At 39.8% G+C, this 19,991-nt stretch overlaps 1 protein-coding gene across 1 annotated transcript in view; it reads right to left on the reverse strand.

Annotated features, from left to right (window-relative positions):
• Positions 1-19,991, reverse strand: part of FRYL (FRY like transcription coactivator) — an 83,408-nt gene that overhangs the window by 35,406 nt on the left and 28,011 nt on the right. Inside the window, exons 3-20 of the mRNA XM_053458436.1 lie at positions 17,345-17,398; positions 16,207-16,346; positions 15,091-15,187; positions 14,115-14,194; positions 12,476-12,556; positions 12,216-12,384; positions 11,671-11,763; positions 9,480-9,578; positions 9,261-9,362; positions 6,274-6,377; positions 4,962-5,070; positions 4,209-4,295; positions 3,162-3,333; positions 2,868-3,000; positions 2,146-2,253; positions 1,539-1,776; positions 672-857; positions 155-241 (exon numbers count right to left, since the gene is read on the reverse strand). Of these exons, the coding sequence (XP_053314411.1) occupies positions 155-241; positions 672-857; positions 1,539-1,776; positions 2,146-2,253; positions 2,868-3,000; positions 3,162-3,333; positions 4,209-4,295; positions 4,962-5,070; positions 6,274-6,377; positions 9,261-9,362; positions 9,480-9,578; positions 11,671-11,763; positions 12,216-12,384; positions 12,476-12,556; positions 14,115-14,194; positions 15,091-15,187; positions 16,207-16,346; positions 17,345-17,398 (2,139 nt within the window). The remainder of the gene's footprint in view (positions 1-154; positions 242-671; positions 858-1,538; positions 1,777-2,145; positions 2,254-2,867; positions 3,001-3,161; positions 3,334-4,208; positions 4,296-4,961; positions 5,071-6,273; positions 6,378-9,260; positions 9,363-9,479; positions 9,579-11,670; positions 11,764-12,215; positions 12,385-12,475; positions 12,557-14,114; positions 14,195-15,090; positions 15,188-16,206; positions 16,347-17,344; positions 17,399-19,991) is intronic.

Genomic DNA, 19,991 nt, shown 5'->3' on the forward strand with positions numbered 1-19,991 from the left:
TTTATCTTAGAAGTTCCAAACTCTGAACTATTGCTAGTAAGCATTTATATGGTCTACAAAAACATTGTTCGGTTATTGCACAGCCCACTGTTTTGGACATGAGTTTTTTTCTACTTCTACAAGATATATTAATCTTCTTTAACTGGCCATTTACCTGATCGGCTCCAGTGAGGTGTATAAAACTCTCCAGAATAGAGGGGCTTAACCTATCCATGACATCAATAGCTAGTTCCTCATCACCCTGCAAGACAAAAAAATAACATGGAAATGGAAATTTTATCCTGCATAGTAACTTTTGAATCACATTCCCCATCTTTGCTTTAATAACGTAACTAGTGTCCTGGCACGGGAACATTTTACAGGGAATCACTGTGAATATGGATAGCTGATGACTGCGTAGCGTGTCGTGATGGGCATTATATATATTGCTGCAATGTATAATTTTAATAAACATTTTCCGTACAAATGTGTTGATTTGCACATTGAGAATCTGAAGTGAAATACTATTTATATGCTGTAAACCTGAAAAAACTGGCTCATTATTATTTTATCGTATATGATGAAATGAAACCTCTACAAACATGTATTAAAAAATGCCCGTGACAGGGTGACATCAGTCCGCAAAGGCATACAAGGATTTAACGTTATGAATATAGCTTTTTTTCCTTTACCTTGGGAATTTCTAGGACCGTAAACAGAGTGCGAATTTCTCTGAGTACATTGACTGCCAATCTCCTTGTGGCCGGTCGGCTGTTACAGAGGATCACCAACGCAAACCCTTCCACCACATGGAACACATTGGAGTACGGACTTCTTTCCAGAGGAAGCGTATGTGCTGCCCCATTACTTCCACCACGCTGCAGGAGGAAGAAAATAAAAACATATTTCCACTCAAGATAGACTTTTTTTTTTTTTTTTTTTTTTTACATTTTATACCAAGTATTACTATAAACAGCAAGAATTATTTTCATACAAAAAAACCCAAAAAACTATAATTTATGATAAAGGATACAGAAGTCAAAGTATTACTGAATATGTTTAAGTCTAACATTTTTTGCTACATAACAAGACTTGTTCAGATTACTTCGTACATCACAAGTGCTTGGATACAACTAAGCAACCACAGCAAACACTGGGGGTAATGAGGTATAGAAGGATACGAGGCTGCGGTGCATGGAAGCTAACGGGCAACAGATGGTCACAACAAGCCAACTAATCGCCCTGTAGGCAAGAGTAATTAGAGCAATTCGCTTGTACTGAATAGAGAACAAACCTTCTGGATTTAGGGAAAATGTAACTCTAAAACCATATAGTCATCAACATGGAACATTAAACTTTATAATAGCCCTATGCCAGACGACATGGTATTCCGTTATCTTTCACTCATATTTATTATGCATACAGGAGCCTGCAGTGTACTCGGCAGGTTACAGAACGCAAGCTCACGTGGCAAGATGCACCTCAACAAGACAACACACTAAATATACACTCAGAAAAAGAGGATCCTTTCCAGCATAACACTGAAGTGTCGTTAATACCTGGGCATCTGCATTTTTAATATGCATTTGGGCCGCTTGCTTCCACTGATTTATCAGCTGCACCAGCATCTTGACGACATTGTCCAGCAGAGACGGGTGGACATCAGTAACTTCGCGCACGATGAAGTAAACGAACCCGGAAAGTACATCCTCCCGCCAGTCCGGGAAATCGAGCATTAATGCCTGCAACGTGTTGAATGCCAACCCCCGCAACTCTTCATCCATGTGAATTGTTAGTCTAGAACGAAAACACGGGATCAGGTAAACATTGCTTTTGGTAGGAAATTAGTCCTTTTACAGTACACAGTGTATATGAACCAAAAAGAAGTGTTCCACCTGCTCATCATAACAGAATTGTACTGCTAAACATCGTATTTAACTGCAAGTCCTATTGTGCTCATGGCTGGCATGCAAAGTGTTGCGTTACTGGACAGCAGGCACCCGCCGGGTGAAGTGCTATTAGGAGAAGTCACATCTACTGGTCCTCTGAGGACCAACCATACCAAGAAGGCAAGTGCAGCCCAGAGACAGGCTGTCAAATATATTTATTTTTCCTAGCATGTTGATAAAGTCGCCAGTAATTTCTATCGTTTGCCAAGTAGATTACCTTGCTAATAATTCAATGAGGTCCGCTCTGCTCATGCCATCAGGGATAAGCCTTGGGATAGCCGCAATACACGTTCTGAACAGGTCGATCTTGGGTTTTCTTTCACCTCTGTAATGAGTTATTCAGACGGCATAATTACACTTGTGCAGCGATGGACACAATTAATAGCATTTTAATGCAGAACAATCAACTGAAGTGGAAATTGCCTTTTGGCAAAATATGTGGTATAAATGTCTAAAATGTATCGGCAGCATGGGATTTAGGTGTTAAAAATATTGAAAATGGGGAAAAAAAGAGTTTGCATTGACTATAGATATGTTACCTTACCAGAACATAGACATATCATAAGGTATAAAATCATGATGAGCCCCATGAGAATGCTGGTGCACAGCGCTTTAATCCCCGAACAATAGCTCGTTTTACCAAGTGAGGCTGGCAAAAATTTACTTAGTGAAATCGTGCTGGAGTGTTATGCAGGCATTCACAAGCAAAATAAGATGCTACAGGCAGCGAACGCCTTCTTTTATTATTTTGCCATCCTATACCGCAGGGGCAGAGTACTGGTTACATGACTCCGCAAGACACATAACCTGTTCTCTTACCGACCATAAACATGTACCATGAGACACTTTCACCAACAGGTTCATAGCCAACCTTGATAAGCTACAAACCACCAGATGAAGTTAAAGATGGATTAGTGAATAAAGCATCCTGGTACATACGTGATCATGTCCTCTGGCTCTTTGTTAGACATCTGCACGCTTGTCATGCACATGGGCCGGCCAACTTCTTTGTCGAGATGCCTTAGTATGCTGTCTAATGCTTTGCGCACTTGCGGATGGTAAACCGACATCCCTGCAGAACCAAACAAAACAGCAGCGTAAATACACAGGCAAATTAAGAATTGTTATTGTTTTATATATCGCCAGGGCTCAAAATTATTTATCGCACCAGCTAATACAGAATGGTACCAACATGTATAATTTACACATCAAAACATATGTATGATGACAAACCTATGACTTTTGCTTCTTCATCCGTCAGGGTTTTATTAAGAAATGTTTTCTTTACACGCAGCGTATTTCCCGAAGGGAGGACGACTCCTGTGGTGGGCATGGGTGGCTCCCCATCTTTCTGCTGTAAGCTGTCTGCTATAACAAGGAAGACTCTGAGACCTATATTCATTCTCTGCAAAGGCACATAGAACAGGGTACACTAATTACACAGCACATGACGAAGTACACACAACAGGGTATATTCACTGCATGGCTCAATGTAGATTAACTACATGACATATGTGTAACATGGCACGGAGAACAAAGATACAACAACTCAATGACACAAGGAACGAGGCAGAAAAGCACAGAGAGAATAGGACTCCAGCTGCATGGGGTCTGCTAACGGAAACGTAATTTACAAATCAGAAGGGGGCAACGAATGGCCCAGGGACCATTAGCGACCCAGGTCTGTCTGGTTATCGGGAACTTATTTGGAGTTGCCCCCAGGGTAGTCTATTATATGTAGGTATGTCGTGATGCTTTTACTAGCGGCACAAAATAAGCTACATGGCTACGTAACCCATCACCTGAAATAAATATGCAGTATTTTTCATAATTTTGTTTTGCTTGTATTACAACCAGTAAACTAATCTTAGAGAAATGGGGTTATGTGACCCCGTTATCAAATCCAGCAAAATGAGTCTTTAATAGAAAGTAATATCTTTTAGATTGAGCAAACAGGAAAAGGTGTAAAAGCTCAGGACCTCAGGGGTCTTGCTCAGATGTTTCAATATTAAGTAGAGCCCTCATAGCAAATCTCATAGCTTCTAGTTTACTTTACAGCTGTAAGCGTGCCAAAACGTGATGTCTACGAGAACAGCACCGACCGCTCACTGAGGTCACCTTATGAGGGCTATGAGGACAATCCTTGTCAAGATATCTGCGCTAAACACATTTCCATCTGCCTCTTGCTTCAGGTGACAACGTGACTGACCAGCGAACGGCTGAAGCCACTCTCCAATGTCTGTGGTGACAAAGTATTGTGAATAGGAAATAAATAGTTACCTCTGGATTAATAGTAAAGGTTTTTGAAGATTTCCCAACACTGAGAAGATCAAATATTATTTCTTTCATTGCAAAGTCTAAGCGCTCCTATGAAAAGATAAATCAACAAATCAATTGTAATAAATGATTAATGGATAAAATACAAACGCTACATCTCTATTGCAGTTCATGTAAATTACATTGGGCAAGCTCCTTGCTCGACTCCAGGCCTCGGGATCCAGGAGCGGATGAAGACAGACGTACAAACACTCGCTCTCTATGTGTCTTGGGTGCCACAGAAAGATCTTGGATTGAAATTAGCACTAATGCTAAAATTTGAATAAGCATATTAAGTAACCCTTAGAAGACCTATCATGTTATTTCTTCCAAGACATTTCTGTGTGCATGTATGTATGTATATCCGTGTGTGTGTGTGTGTGTGTAACAACTTTTAAGATTTCTCTATATCTATTGCAACACTCAGTGGCTGCCTTTGTATTTTAAGAAAATTAGATACAAATGTAAGTGATCCTGGCAAAAGATAATAGAGAATTTCACATGATTTAAGAACTCTTTCCAAGAAGGGTTTGGACAGTAATAGGAATGCTGTACTAATTCTGCATTCCGTTACAAATGTCTTAAAGTCAATAGAGGATGTGGGACAGCAGCTTTAATTCCCTTACTATAATTACTAGTGTTTCTGGTGGGAGGCTCTCGTAAACCAGTAACTGAATATAAAACCTGTTTGCAAAAGACAAAAGAAAATCCACATACCTGTGCAATGAACTGAATGATCTTCACGAATATATTCAGAGGCGTATCTCTGGGCACTACACCGCGAGAGGCTTTGGGAAAAAGTGCGGATACAATGCTCAGAAGGCGGCTAAAAGAAAAGAACATTTACAACATTAATAAGAAGAAGAAAAAAAAACTTTTGAAAATGGTACAATACAGCAGTGCTTTTGTGTTTTAGGTCTTCATGAGAATTATTAAGTACAGAGTACACTGTCCAGCCAAACTGGAGGAGAGTTAGCTAAACATGGGTCTAATGGAGACCGTAGAAGTGCCGTGAGGAACAAGCAGCTAAAATTAGTCAGATGCCGTGCCTGAAAAGCACTCAATCAGGAGTCTGACCATATCCCCCAAGATCACTTTAGTATGGTACAATGTATATCTTATACCACATGTATTATTCACATACTCCAGTCAGGTCAATACTCATAGCGAACGTTATAACCTTGGCAGAAACCTTTTACAAGCAATCAGGCCTGGCCTTCAATGTCAGAGATCTATTTCCCAAACAAGGCTGCGCTTTAATCCCCCCCTCTTTCCGCCGGCCTTACAAAAGCGACTGCTAATGGCGTGTAACATAAATAATGAATGCAGTGGTCAGGATCACTCGTACACTTTCCCACAGGGACCATGCAGACAGTATACACTGCACTCATCCACAAAGCAGAAGTCCCGACTTCGAGGTCAAACGATTCAGACGGACTGCTTTACTGGATTACTCAGAAGATCTGCTGGTTGTACGTTCCATTCACAGCAGCGCATACAACGGAGGGCAACGTAATCCCGCAAAACAGATCAGACGGGAGATGCTGAACCTACTCAGGAGTGAAGCACTATTTTATACAGAAGTATTAATGCTAAAGGGGTCTTGCTGCCATTTATCTGCCACAATTACATTAAAGGTGTGCAATAAGGGTAGAAAGCATTGTACAGGATGATTTGTGATCAGTTTCCCTCAACGTCTTAAACACTACTCATAGAATACTTATTTTCCGCTGTACTTGGACACACCACGTGGCGTCATCCTTTAATGTACTCGATGACAGGCTCAGGAGGGATATGGAGGAGAACAGCGATCGCCTCGGGACCCAACAGCTAAGCATTACGCAGGATCTGCCGCACGTGCTAATGAAGGCAGCCCTCTTTAGGTAAAATTATCACAAGTGTTTACATTTACAGACATCGACATCTAGCACTCGTTTAGCGATGAAGTCCTCGCACAGAACCGTCTCATGGAGTTCTAACGTCCCCAGAACCCCGATACACAGAACCAAGCTGCCACCATCCGACATACCTTTGTGTTACAGTGTTGCTTTCACATTTATATCGAACAACATAAACCCACAATAATCTATACAGCGATTCCAGTGCAACTCGGGACATTTTTGGATCCTTGTTCTAGAAAGAAAAGAAAAATATTCTAATATTGGTATTTTTGTTTAATAATGTAGAAGAAATGTAAAGAGAAAAAAAAGTGAAATTTAGTACATATTTTTTCTATTTTATTTTCTTTCCCCATACAAGTTTAAAAGCATAATATACATTTAATATATTTTTAAGTAACGCAAACCATAAAATGTATTTCTTCAAACCAAAGACAGCGGATCATCAACATAAATTACAAAATAAATATAAATTCTCGATTGCATTCTCCATAATTTGATCATTTATTGCTTAGACAAATGTCCTCTGTCAAAGGCCTTAATATGTTCTACCCACTGACACAAAGGCCATTAAATTAATGCAAATTATTTTACATCTTTGCGATGGTTATTTAAAAAAAAAATAAAATAAAAAAAAAACCAGATTAGAAATGATTTATGAACAATGATTTCGCTCCCGTCGGTCTTTGAATTTTCAAACCACAAACTGCTAACCTCTGTGGATTTAGATAACATGACATCATACGTAAAATACACATTTTATATCATATAATGCCTACAGTCAGGTGGCTGTCATAAGATCTGAAATCAGACAGTGGAAATCAGAGCCGGCCTTAGGCGTTGTGGCGCCCTGTGCGGACTACTCCTCTGGCGCCCCCCCTCACTACCCCCCCTCTCTGCCCCTTCAAACTACCCGCCCTCTCTGCCCCTTTAAACTACCCCCCCCTCAAACTACCCCCCCCCCACTTACCTTGTTGCCGGAGTCCTGCGGTAAGAGCGGGAGGCATCCGTCTTCTCGCTCTGCCGGCATTTCATGTTGAGCGCCGGTATAGTCCGGCGCTCAACATGAGATGCTGGCACCGCGACGGAGTCACGGAGAGTAAGGGGCGCCGAGCGGTTGCCGAGAACTTCACGAGCAACCGCTCGGCGCCCCTGACCGGGACTTAGATTAAAGCATCGTTTTTTTTTTTTTTAAACTTTATTTAACATCAATGATGTTAAATAAAGTTTAAAAAAAAAACCACAAAAAAAAAAACGATGCTTTAATCTAAGTCCCGGTCAGGCGCCCCTGCAACCATGGCGCCCTGTGCGGTCGCACAGGTCGCACACCCCTAAGGCCGGCCCTGGTGGAAATAAGGCAAATTCCATTATGCAGCTGAATAACTAAAATATTACATAAATTAAAGCTCTGTTACAGGGCAATACAAATTAGTAAAAGCAACACATTATGACTACAACAAGGGTATACATAAACATGACTGCATACAGAAAGCGCATGCCCACAGGACGGCATTCTTATGATGTCTTTAACACTATAAAAATTATGTGAAAAATATACAATTTAAGATTACATCTAAATATTTAGTATAATTACAATATTCACATTTTGTAACCACGGAGCAAATTGTGAATAAATAAAAAAATGATCTTGTGAGATGTAGTTTGAAACCATATAAGCCTCGTCTTTTCTACGGTACCCAATTAACTCACCTGAAGGGTTTCTATTTGTTTTCTGATACTGTTGTTAGATGGCATCTAAATGAAGCAACGTGAGACAGCAAAACATAAACACGCATGAGAATGGGAAGCACATGCAGGTTAGATGGGAAAACAAACCAAAAAAAACACAAAAAAACAAAGACACAAAACAATCAAGAGGATGGGTGAGTGGGAATTACTAGTTTCATGTAACCGGTGGGAAGGCAGCTCAGAAACCACAAGGTAAGCGTGCCAGGTCCTCACTGATGCAAGCTCACCGGAGGCGCACACTGTCTGAAGCCAGGGCTCGCCTCAAGGACACCGTACAGCTTGTCGGGGTGGCTTATTGGTTAAAAAAAAAAGAAAGGTCTTGGAAGGTATGATTTCCAATTCAGTTACAGTGTGCCTGTGTGTGTGGGCACAAGATTTCCTCTGTCATGATTAGTTGTTAAAGAGTTATCGTGTAGACAGAGAATCTGTATTTTTTTTAATGCACGTCAGAGTCCATTTTGGACAGGCTGAGTAGAACTCCCACTCAAGTGAGCCAGCAGTGTGTACTCTAGCAAAACATCACTCAAACAGCTCACGTGATCGGCTGCTGCTACCCCAATAGGTTTAAAGGGCAGCTCAGCTCTGTTAGCTGGAAAGGGTGTTGTATCGCGCATGTGCATAAGTCCGGATGAATGTTCCTGCTTTCAGTAGAGGCAGTAATGGGGGGCTAAATGAAGTCTCATTATTCTCACCCGATAGCTAAAGCATGCCTGATCCAACTGAATGCACTAAAAAGCACTGCAGTCCATGCAAAATTACCTCCAATATGCATTTACCATGGAAATATGGCTGGAGGGTTCCTATAGATTGCTAACTGGGCATAGCTTTTTATTATTATTATACGTAGCAAAACACTGTTCCTATAAAACAGTAAAAATACCAGCTATTAACACATGAATCACATGTTAAAGGATTAGTAAGAAGCAGCAGAGCAGTCATACTCCTAGTTACTCAGAAGAGTGCTGGGTTAGTGTTAACATTCTACCCTCGCACACTCAAGTACATGCAGAATTATTTACCACGGAAAACGGACAACAATTATATTATGAGAAAGAAAGTGAAAATGAACATGAAATAAAGTATATATAAAAAAATTAACCCATGCAATGGATTGCAAACGAGAAGCAGAAGATTTATTATCATTCACAAAGACAAGATCCAAGGAGAAATCCCGAAGTCCCCGAAGAAGTCCTTGGAACAAAATTAAATTACAGCAGATGCAGAAAGTAAGAGGTGTGTGATTTGCCTAAAGGAAAAATCTTTTCTTCAAGAGGAAGAGTAAATGCATTTTATTCAGCGCACAGGTATCAGCTCGGTGATCCAAGAAACAAAATGCCACAGGGTAATAAAATGCAAAAAAGTGACTTACTTTCAAATGCGACAAACAGTTTTGTAAGAAAATGTGCCAGTTGTTTAGGAAAAAGGGTTTTTGGCTAACACATAATAGACAGGTGATCAGTGGATATAAAGCCTGAAAAGACAGAAAGAATATATACACGTTATATATTATATACACACATAATAGATTATACATACAGCATCTATAGTGTGTGTGTGGGGGGGGATCTCGTGTACCCCATTACATTACCAAGGAATGCTTCTTCCTCGAGCTCAGCTCAAACGTGGTCTGGTAGAGCATCTCCACAAAGTTTTTTAAACACGGCACATTCACTTCATTCTTTACAGCCTGAAACAGAAAATGCCACGTTATTATTTTTTTTTTTTTTTTTTTTTTATTAGTTTATATAGCTACAAAAATAGACTCATACATAATAAATACACATAGATATACATACAGTTTCACAAAGAAAATTCACATACAAACATATTGCACATTACATAGGAATACATTATATGTAATATCCCTTTCTCATGTTATTCAGACATGATCTTTTCGATTACGGGAAAAATTTATATATTAATTAAATTGTTACTGATTCCTAATAGCACACATTCATTATATAAATATAAGGATATCTCTTTATTAATTATTATAATGTTTGTTTGTTTTTTATTTTTTAACACCATTTTAATTATGCGCGGATTATCCAAGGTTTCCAGATATCTCTGTATTTATTGTTTTTAGCTATACTTCCGTAATAGCCTTTCTCCATTTTACATTGAAAATGGATCTGAGCTTGGATCTCGTCCCAGGATATTTCCCCAATCTTTTTCCAATTCCTTGCAATAACTAGTTTGCAAGCTAATATTAGTTGTATTATAAGGTTTCTCTGTATTTTGTGAAATTTCATAAGGTCCATATGTAGAATAAAAATTTGAGGTGAAGGCTCAATGTTACAACCAACTAATTCATTAATTACTTTGAAGAGAGTTTCTACTATTTTTCTCACTTCTTCACATCCCCACCACATATGAAAAATTGTACCGTTTTCTTTACCGCACCTCCAACAAAGTTTAGAGGTTTGTTTGTCATATTTAGAGATTTGAACCGGTGTTCTGTACCATCTATGAATGATTTTATAGTGGAGTTCGTGCATCCCTAAACAGTGGGAATATTTCTTGATTTCTGTATAAGCATGTAGCCATTTTTCTTTTGAGTAAATATCTCCAATATCCTGTTCCCATTTTTCTTTAATGGAGATACGATTATCTGCTTCTAGATTATATTTTAACATAGTTAATCGATGGATTAATCTAGTTTTATGATGTTTATTTAAAAATTCTTCAAGTATTGGGAGATTTATAATATCTACTGTTTTAAGGAAATGCTTTATCCTAATATAATTAAATATTTCTGTATTAGGGAGCTCCCCTTTCGATTGAATTGAGGACCAAGATAAAGGGGATCCTATATTATATAGATCGGAAATACATTTAATATTTGTATATTTCCATTTAGTTAAGTCCAAATCGCTTATATAATTTATTAAGATCTCAATTGGTGTAGTGGACAACAATCCTTTTGTTATGTTCATTATTTTTTTCATTTTGTCTATTGTTATAATTAAGTCCTTAATGATTGAGCTATCGCTCTTATGCCACGTTATTATTACACCTTATTTATTTATCTGGAACATTTGAAACATTACTCCCCGTCTAAGTCATCACTTTTTAATAAAGAAACGTATGCATATGTTTGTGTTTATATCTGCGAAGGTTTGGGGAGGTGTGATAAGCGTGGCGAGCAAGGGAAACTGTGTCCCGGGAGCAGCCACACACAAAAAGAAGTCTAGCGAGGGTGCCTGGGCCGACCCCCATAGAATAACACGAAAAGGTCAGTCTAAATAAAATCAGCATATATTTAATTATATACACATTTATGTTTACGACTGTTACTGATAAAGGGCCTCCCAGTTATAACAAAATTTGCTTTTCTTTCAAAAAAAAAAAAAAAAAAAAAAGGGACATTTCTATGTGACCCCAAACTTTTGAACGATGGTGTATATTTATCTCATTGTTTTAGAATGAACGTTTGCTCCGGAGTATAGGTTTTCCATGACCTTACACTGTTACCATGCGCATCGAAGGAACTCGGTGATAAACGAATGTATGTGTGTCGTGTCACGACATTTACTTTTCCCATCGCCGCAGCAGAAGGCCACATCAACTATTTCACTTCTTTGCATGACAAAGCTCAGAACGTACGGCCTAATCTTTACCTACATGATCTGAACACGCAATGGACAGGAATCATTCCCGCACATCGAATGTAAACGGGTCGGACCCAGAAAATGTATTCTTCGAGGTGTCGGCACATTCCCCTCACATGTACGTTATATAGCAGTATTATGAAGAATTATGAAGGAACGTATACTTACAGCAGCCACAGGGATGAGAATTTCGACAAACAGACCGGCAAGTGCATGTTTTATATCTTTGTCTTTTACTTCTAGGAAGTACTGCGCACATTCCTGGAAATAAAGCGCCGTGTTATTAATGATAAGCATGGCAAAGTATTATCCCCAATTAATAACACAGAGATTCTGCAGTGCTTCGAGGAACATGACAAGTGACAGCTAAAGTACGCAAGTAACCATAGCTTGGGCCAGAGCTTCTTATTTATACGACAGCCCACTGGAGATGATATTATTTATACAGGCCTCATGGTGCCGTCTAATACAGTTTTTCCCATCGCTCTAACAGAAGATCACTTACTGATGTCTGAAGCTCTTATCCAGCACGCTACATTCTACACCCCACAGACTTCAGGGGCCAGTTTGGCCACATACAGTCCAGTATTGATAGCCACAACCTTGCAGGTCCAATAATTAAAAGCAGCGGCAATAATCTGAGTGACGACCATCTCCCAGCTCCCGTTCCCTCCTTGCTAGACGGTTCCACAATGAGAAATGAATTAAATTACCTGCATAAACTGAAAGGAAGCTTCAAAATCCTCAACAGGATACATTTTGACCCGGAAGAATTTCATTCCCATGATCAAGCTGATGATGCTTTGCACCACGTGAGGGCTTTGCTCCTTCTGGCGTAATTCTTTTAATTCCGTCACAAACTTTTTCCTCACTGCCTGAAATCTAGAGCAAAAAAAAAAAATTAATCAGGACACCAAGTAAACATTCATTAAATACAAAAACATAAAACCAAAGAATAAAACGCAGGTCTTACTTGGACTGGGCAAGGACACCTATGACTTCGGCATATAAATCTGCAATTATGTGCACGTTCCCAGTGTTGGTTCCTGAATACCTGGAAGTAAATGGATAGAGGGGCATCACCGTGCAATTCAGGGAAATATGTTTATATAAAGTTATTACTGCTATTTATGGAGCTATAAAGCGCCATCGTATTTTGCAGCTCCGTGCAAAGAGTGAACAGGACACGAGTATGATTTAGGTTACACCGGGTGAGACACAAAGCCTCTTCGTTTCAGCCGGTGAAGAGTCCAGGTTATTCTCCTTGAGCTAAATCAGCGATGAATTAGGCGTGGTACCCGAGGTGACGGGAAAGAACTGCTTTTTTAATTATTTTAGTTAAAAAGAAAATGTTTCCTTTGAGGGCCAACGCAGCTTCATAAACAATCTGCTAGAGTTAATATTTCTCATATCGTTCCAGCTGCTTTCAAGATATTTTACTAACAGATTCCATCGCCAACACTAGCACACCAGACCTTTTACTCCTCTAAACGCTTTGAGTCCCTTTAACTATCTTCAATTTCTTTTTATGTATCCGGTGGAAAAACTGAGACTAAGTGAAGGGCAGGGTTTGTTAGCATCTAAGAAATTCCACTAAATCCAGGTTTAAATCTTTTATATATATTTTTACAGACGTTTTAATAATGAATCTGGATCTTCCACAGGTAATAGCTCTTGTTCCCCATTCCAGTTTTCACGGATGAAGCTATAGTAAAATAACGGACACCTGATGAAGCAGGCCCACGAAGCAGCGAGGCGGGGGGCGATATCGTTTCATGTCATGTAAAAGAAAGCCTTTTCTGCGCAGATGTGGGATCACGTACAAACGCTGGAGGCCTGGCGCCACATAGCTCAATAAGCTTTTCTGAACATGAACAAAGTATTTTTCTAAACAAAGTTACACACGTAATTACTGCAGTGTCTGAGCATGTTAATGTGAGCCTTAGATCCCTCTCATGACATCGCAGATTCACCGTATGACTCAGGAAAGGGGCATTAAGTAAATTGTCATTTTATTCTGAATATACAGGATGATGGCTGGAAACGCTAAGGGTTTGACCACACGTTTCAGAGAATGCTTCAGCCTCCCAACTGGTCGTGGAAATCCCATCTTAAATATAGGTGGGAACATATGAAGACTTGCATCATGAAAGCTTTTTATTGCAATTTTTTGGTGAAATTAAGATTATATGTAAGGAACTTTTTCTCATCAGTGAATGTGTGGCAGAATGTGACAAATTTAGCATAACAATCATCTTCTCCCACCCATGATTTTACATTTTTAGGCATAGGAGGATTTTGTAATACAGATACATATTTTTTAACGTCTAAACAGCATATACTATAATAATATATATATACATCTATATATATATAGATATATATATATATACACATACACACACATTATATATATATATATATATATATATATATATATATATATATATATATATGAGGTCAGCTAATTTAGAACATCTTGCTGCATTTAGAACTGATTTTTTGTACACTTAGCATAACCCAAAAAGAAAATCATTGTAATACACAGCCAAGAAGCAGCAGGCATCATGCATGAAGACCAGAGGAAAATAAACAGAGGTTGCCGCACTTACCCTTCTTTGTGTTTAAAGTGCTTAAAAGCCAAGTTGAGAACTTCTTGTACAATGGGATCTGGAACTGGATGAACAGGAATCTGCAAAGTAAGCAAAATTGGTACCTGCATTCAGCTGGAGGCAATATATGCACACTTTCCTCGGCTCTATTTTATGGACAGAGTAATCTCTCTTTAAATACGTGATTGCGTTCAGGGTAAATATTTGTAATACTGGCACCATCTCCCAGGCGCTACTGAACTGGAACCTGCAAGCATTAGGGGTAAATTCTATAAACATGCCTGATGTAGAGGTGCCAGATAATTGATATATTTACTGCAAAAGGGAACCCAGAAACCGCAGCTGGCAAGTGTCAGAGAAAAGCCAGATGCGGAGAGGTACTCACTGAAGTCTTTATACCCATTCGCTAATATCAATTCCATTAGCCATGGAAATAGCTCTCTGACATATTATATGTCACACCATCGAGTGTGTCCTGGCTGCTTATTATTAGTGTTCGCAGGATACAACTAACGAATCTTTCAGACTCAATTTAATATACTGAATACTGGAAACCTGCAGACACTATATCATCCAAAGAAAGCATGCACATCTCATGCTTGTTAACTTTCTATAGATAACTCTTCATGTTCATCTGTGTTCAACCCAGAAGGCAGCTGTACATTCTGGAGGTTTTGCACACAATACAAGGTCTGTCTGTGCCAGGTATGGTCTACTGGGAGCTTTGGCGGCCTGAACATGATGGCTGTTCTTACAGACAAAAAGTTGCAACGTCCAGCGTTCCAGTTGTTCTAGAACGCCCACTTATTCTTAGTCTACAAGTTGAGAATACCGTGCAGTGGAAAGCATGAGTGGTCCGCCACTGCTTCGGTGGATAGACTTGTGGTCCATGTTAAGATCAAAGCCGGAAGCGATTAATATACTGCAAGGGGTAGCACACTGGGTCCGTACAGAACTACAATATAAAGAGTTTTACCTGTTTGAGAACCTCTACTAAAACTAAACAAAAAATAAAGTCTACAGCCAGGTCTCTTCTTTCAAGTAAGTAATCCCTTTCTCGTTGTTGCTCATCCCTAAAATGACAGAAAGAAAATCTAGTATCAAAGAATTTTCTACATTTTACAATATTTAGCTGTTATGAATCTTGCACCCCCCCCCATGCACCCTGTGCCTGAATAATTGAAGGACATATTTAGGAAACAAAATAAAATTTTGGGTGCATTTTGAATATACCATAGGTAATCAGAAAATGTTTAAAATAATTGTATAGACGCCATTTAATCTAATCTGTATCCCCCTCGTACACCGTATGTGTAGGCTGCCCATAATCCAAACATTACTAAGTATGTATCCGTAACTACAACAGGACAGTAGTCAGGAGACATGGCTCCAAGTGGAACAAATTCCAGTGATATCAAGTCACAGAAGTCCCAGGACATATAATCACTGGTCGTAGATGAGAATGTAAACCGGCAGGTACATCACAGTCCTTAACGTAATCTAGTAACGATCAATGGTTAAAAACTTGCGTCAAACAGCCAGAATACTTGTCACAGGTTACAGATATTAATATGAACACTTATATGTTGAATACAGAGTTCTTAACGACCGCCGGTATAACACGACCTCATATCTAAAGCACCGCTTATGGACAGAATCTTTCGGTAAAAGAACATCTGCCTAATACGTAAAGTTAACTGTTTACCAAAAAATGAATAAGGGGCAACATGGCCTCTGGCCCATTAACAGTCTACATTTATTAACCCCTTAATGACAAAGCCTGTACATGTACAGGCTCAAAATGCATTGTTTTCAATGGGTTTAGGGACCGCCCATTGTCCTTAAGGGGTTAAGCAATGTCCAATCATGAAAACAATTCCTCCTGCAGCCTTTAAAATAATGGAGAAATTGGATGCCTGCACGGTACGCTGGATATAGGATAAACGGAAAGAGACTTATCTGTGGACGATGCCATTATTTGGCAAACAAACCTGAATGCAAGTATTCTGATGTCTGCTGCTTTAACTGTTATCTACAGAGAAATACCAGTAACCATGAAATCAGTCATTTCTGACCAAAACCTTATCCTTACGCTTTTGATTTTGTGCTAGATCGAGGCCTGTATTCATAGGATTCGTCTTCTGTTCCATTTTGGCGTTTATACCAGTCAAACAAGGTGCGAAGTAAGGAGGGGAGACAGTGCTCTGCTACGGAGCTCATAGAGCTTATTAGCTGTAAAGACAAACCAACACATTTACTCAGAACAAAGACGCAGACAAGCAGGGGTTCCTTTCCGGTGGGTCCTTGAGCGTTGCGTCTGGACAAGGACAACTGCAGACATCTGCATTCGCGTTACTGTTTCCAAAGCTTAGTGACGGTACAAGATACCCAGCGAAGGTGCCCTTGTTCCATCACTACACTGAAGATACGAGGAAAGTAAATACTTTTCCACGCTCAAATTCAAATAAGTGTTTCTGCTGATGATTTGGTTTGGGTTCTTAATGCGACCAAATTGTGAGAGTCACAGGAGATTTTACAAGTGCCGGACGCACGAGATCTGTGCATGGCAAGAAAAACAATGACTGGAGAAGTAACAGAAAACAGGATACTCTTATTTGGTTTTTTTTTGGTCAAACGCTATTTAATTTGCATTTAGGAAAAGGAGAGAATTAAACTCATTACTGACAGATGAATTCCATGCTTTCAACAGTCGTAATACCGAATGCCTCCCTTTTGAAATGTTATAAGACTGCTAGTTATGGTTAATCTCTTTAAAGCCCTAGAGAAGATTGATTGGTCTTTAATGTTACCCAACGTAAAATGCTTAGTGTTAATACTGTACTAAAAATCATCAAAACATACATTTTTGTTTTTACACATTTACCTGACACAAAAGCAGCTCATTGTTACCGAGTTTCAGATAACGAGTTGGATGCTTGTGACAACACGTGCACAACATGTTTGAATGGATGGTGAAAATGGATTTTTTTTAATAAGGAAATTGAATGTATTTTTTGTACGTTATGGCGAGCAGAAATATTTCATCTCACCGGCCTTATGTATGTATTATGAAGGGCAACCCAGGTAAGCTTCTCCGTGAGACCGATTGCTCTGGTGCCACATAATGCGTAGGTAAATCGGTGAGAAAACTATGTATTGCTTTAATATCCCTCACAATGTCACGAAGCAGAAAGCACACAATGGTTGAATGTAAAATCAGATTACCATACCTGGTCAAACTGAAGATCTTCACCTCTTTGAAGAGATCTTGACAACGGTTTCTCCTGCAAGAAAACAAACAAAATCAAGTTGCAAACCTTCAGCAATCCATGAGTATGCTTTCAGAGGGTCACATTAGGCAAAAGCTTCACTCGCACAGCTGGATGCAGCTGGATTCTCGCAGGTAGCTCATTAAAATGTTTTTAAACAAATCCACCAGCATAAAGGACAAAACCGATTAGACTGAGCGGTGTAGGGAGACTCTGCGCTTCTACTGCCTATAATTACCCAACTACGCTCTTACAGCAGGGACTTGGGAGTTCTCAGAACCTTGTCCCGGCTTTCAGTGGGTCAGCATAATGTTAAACAAGGTGGAACATACATTTTGGAGACCTCAAGGGCCACTCCTTCAGAGTTAATGGAAACAATACGATATATATATATATATATATATATATAGATATATATATATATATATATATATATATATATATATATGCTATTTGTGAAAGCTCTACAGGATGCATCAAACAAGCCCTACAAAATGGTATTCACAACATATTGAGGCAGACCTATGTGAATTGCAGCTTTACTGAATTATCTAATTTAAATAACATTTCTATAGCATTCCAAGGATCAGTCACAACACCCAATAGTCCAAAATCAGTGAGGACAAGGCTGCAACCACTGAATGCCGGGGAATGTATGTACCACCTACAGATGGTTAATGCATGGTAAGGTAGATCCAGTACTTTGCAAGGAGCATTCAGAGAGAGAAGCTTCTCACGTGCTGCAAGAATAACTGAAGTTCACAGACTTCTTATATGTACTTCGAAGAGACAACTCTATTGCACAAAAGACTGAGTTGGCATAACATGTTTAAATAAGTGAGATTATATAATATATTAATTATATATTTTCACAGGTTTGGGTGGTAATCACTTTGCTACACCACAACATAAACATGTACAAGCTTCAGAGAAATTTGCTCCTGTGTAGAGAAAGTTATGTTTTATTTTGACGTTTCCTAAAGAACAAATTAATTTTCCTGGACAAGGAACGAGTACATTGTTTATAAATGACATCGTATCACAAGTAACACATGTAGACCGTTATACGGCCTCGGCAGGGTGATAATATGGAGGTGGTGAAAGGCAGTGAAGGCCGACATATCTTTATCTGACACACTGATATCTCAATGATGACAGAAAAGCGCTCATTTAAAATAAACGGAGTAAATGTCAAACAGAAAGTTCAATTTTAATAAGCTATCCTGAATTAGAAGTAAAAGACACACCTCTGCTTCATAAATGGCTACTCCATTAAATTCATCACTTTGACAGTAAAGATCATGTACTTCGCAGCGACATTTCAAATCCCCCTGCCCCAGGCTGCGTGGCACACATGTGATATGTCTCCATTATGCCGAAATCCCTGACATCGTACCAATGAATAAAGATACACCGACCATTACGGCATGAAAACCATAGCTTTCTTCTAAAAACATTGCCACGCTTCGCTCCAGGCTTGGATCTGGGGGAATGCTGAAGGCGGGGGCCTGTTCGGACCCCAGGACGTATGCGCGGACAGTGCTCCCATTGATTTTAATGGGGGGGCATTCTCCTGTCACTGGCTACTACAAACATTTGTGGAGCACAGAGCTTCATGTAAGCGGGGCTGTCAGGGACAGTAAATCACCCCTTTAGTAAAATCAAGATATCTTAAATGTCCTTTGAGATTTGTCCTTTGTTTGTTTTTTTGACTGGTCAACCGGCCCGGACTGGCCATCTGACAAGTGGTTGCATGTACAAAAACGTAGCGTGCAGCCTCTTGCATACACCTACGCATAGGCGGCCACCGCCAGCTTCAAATCGCCGGGGCTTCCTTGTTGTCCAACATGAACTGCCTTGCCGTGTACTGGTCCTCTGCGTCACTAAACATACGCTAACCACGCCATTTCATTACACTGGTGAACGTTACACGGACACGTTTGGTTTTCAGTTTTGTATCATACGAAATAATATATACAGCCTGGAGGTACAATATGTTTAAGTTCCTAACCATCAGCTATTAGGATACAAGTAATCATCAAGAATAATATCCATCACAGGATTCCTTAACAGAGGCAATGGTTACTTCATCCCTCCATTTCACTTCGAGGCCTCTGTATTCCACAGTCTTAACACAATATATTTATAAGGTTAGTAACTTTCTTGGAACAATAAATAACATGGCGGGGTGAGGGGGTATGAGGAGCACAAAGTGTTCTGTTTATTACAGGACTCTCAAGAGGCCCAAATTCCAGCCTGTCTCTCTGGTGTCTTGCCTCTCGCACGGTTGGGCAATCCGCACCTGGGCATTAGGAATCCTAACTCAATGGCAAAATACCGTATTTGCTCGATTATAAGGCGAGGTTTTTTTCAGAGCAGCTGCAGGGGACCCGGATCCTCCTGCCCCCCCCGCCCCACTTACCGGTAACTTCTGAGTCCCCGGTGTGTAGCTGGGGCAGCTTGTAGATGTCTACGCGATTCGCGTAGACAACTTCCGCTGCAGCAGGAAGGAGGTGTGGCTAGCAGCGGGGGACTCTGACCTCTGACAGTCGGGGAATGTCTGCGCGATGGACGCAGACAACCCCTGCTGCTAGCCACGCCTCCTTCC

Source organism: Spea bombifrons, chromosome 1 (assembly GCF_027358695.1).
Source record: "Spea bombifrons isolate aSpeBom1 chromosome 1, aSpeBom1.2.pri, whole genome shotgun sequence".
In the NCBI taxonomy this organism is placed as follows: Eukaryota; Metazoa; Chordata; class Amphibia; order Anura; family Pelobatidae; genus Spea; species Spea bombifrons.